The following is an 815-nucleotide window of genomic DNA, read 5'->3' as shown; positions in this document are numbered from 1 at the left end:
TCTGAAGGGCGGGGCAAAGACAGGTGAGGGTCGTGTGGAGGTCCTAAAGGGGAGTGAGTGGGGTACGGTGTGTGACGACCACTGGAACCTGCAGTCCTCCAGTGTGGTGTGTAGAGAGCTGGGCTTTGGCACTGCTAAAGAGGCTCTGACCGGAGCACGAATGGGCCAAGGTGGGCTTCCATATAACTAATAGATAGTAGGTCTTCAGCCAATCATAGTTGATCCATGATCCATACAGATATGCTCCCCATTCAAAAACTGTTATGATCTCTTGTCCATAGGTATGGGTCCCATCTACATGAATGAAGTTCAGTGTCGTGGTGATGAGAAGAGCCTGTGGGACTGTCCTCATAAGAGCATCACTGCTGAAGACTGCAAACACATGGAGGACGCCTCCGTCATCTGCAACATCCCCTACATGGGCTTTGAGAAATCGGTCAGACACATACATGATGATTCCACTGCTAAAGTAAACTATAATGTGTTTGGAGAAAAAACTGCCTCAAATCGGCTTTTATTCAACATTTAACAATTAATATACTTAACCAGAATTGTCTCTGATGTACGAGTCAACACACAGAAAACCTTTAAGGCTCTCATCAAAGTGCCTTCCTATGCAGCTAACATAACGCTTATGTGCATTTTTGTGCATTGTGCAAAAGTTTTTCCTTGCTCAGCTATGAAAACTAACAATGCTTTTCAAGGCTGATCCTAACTAAAGCATTGCAACACCAAAATCTGTAAAGTCACTTAAAACGAGCATGTTTTTATTCAAATAGGTGATGCAATGCATGGTAAAATCAAGTTCTCACAGC

The 815-nt window shown here is 43.8% G+C and overlaps 1 protein-coding gene across 1 annotated transcript; it reads left to right on the top strand.

Annotated features, from left to right (window-relative positions):
* The first annotated feature begins 20 nt into the window (after nucleotides 1-20).
* LOC107735481 (lysyl oxidase homolog 3-like) lies at nucleotides 21-529 on the top strand. Its single transcript, XM_016547146.1, has 2 exons — nucleotides 21-170; nucleotides 282-529. Exons 1-2 carry the CDS (start codon nucleotides 161-163, stop codon nucleotides 527-529), a joined length of 258 nt encoding a protein of 85 aa, XP_016402632.1. The 5' UTR covers nucleotides 21-160.
* Nucleotides 530-815: the final 286 nt, after the last annotated feature.

The sequence above is a fragment of the Sinocyclocheilus rhinocerous genome, unplaced genomic scaffold, assembly GCF_001515625.1.
Source record: "Sinocyclocheilus rhinocerous isolate Xijiao unplaced genomic scaffold, SAMN03320098_v1.1 C36090536, whole genome shotgun sequence".
Lineage (NCBI taxonomy): Eukaryota > Metazoa > Chordata > Actinopteri > Cypriniformes > Cyprinidae > Sinocyclocheilus > Sinocyclocheilus rhinocerous.
The sequence above is the reverse complement of the archived record's forward strand: the minus strand, read 5'-3'. Positions and strand labels throughout refer to the sequence as shown.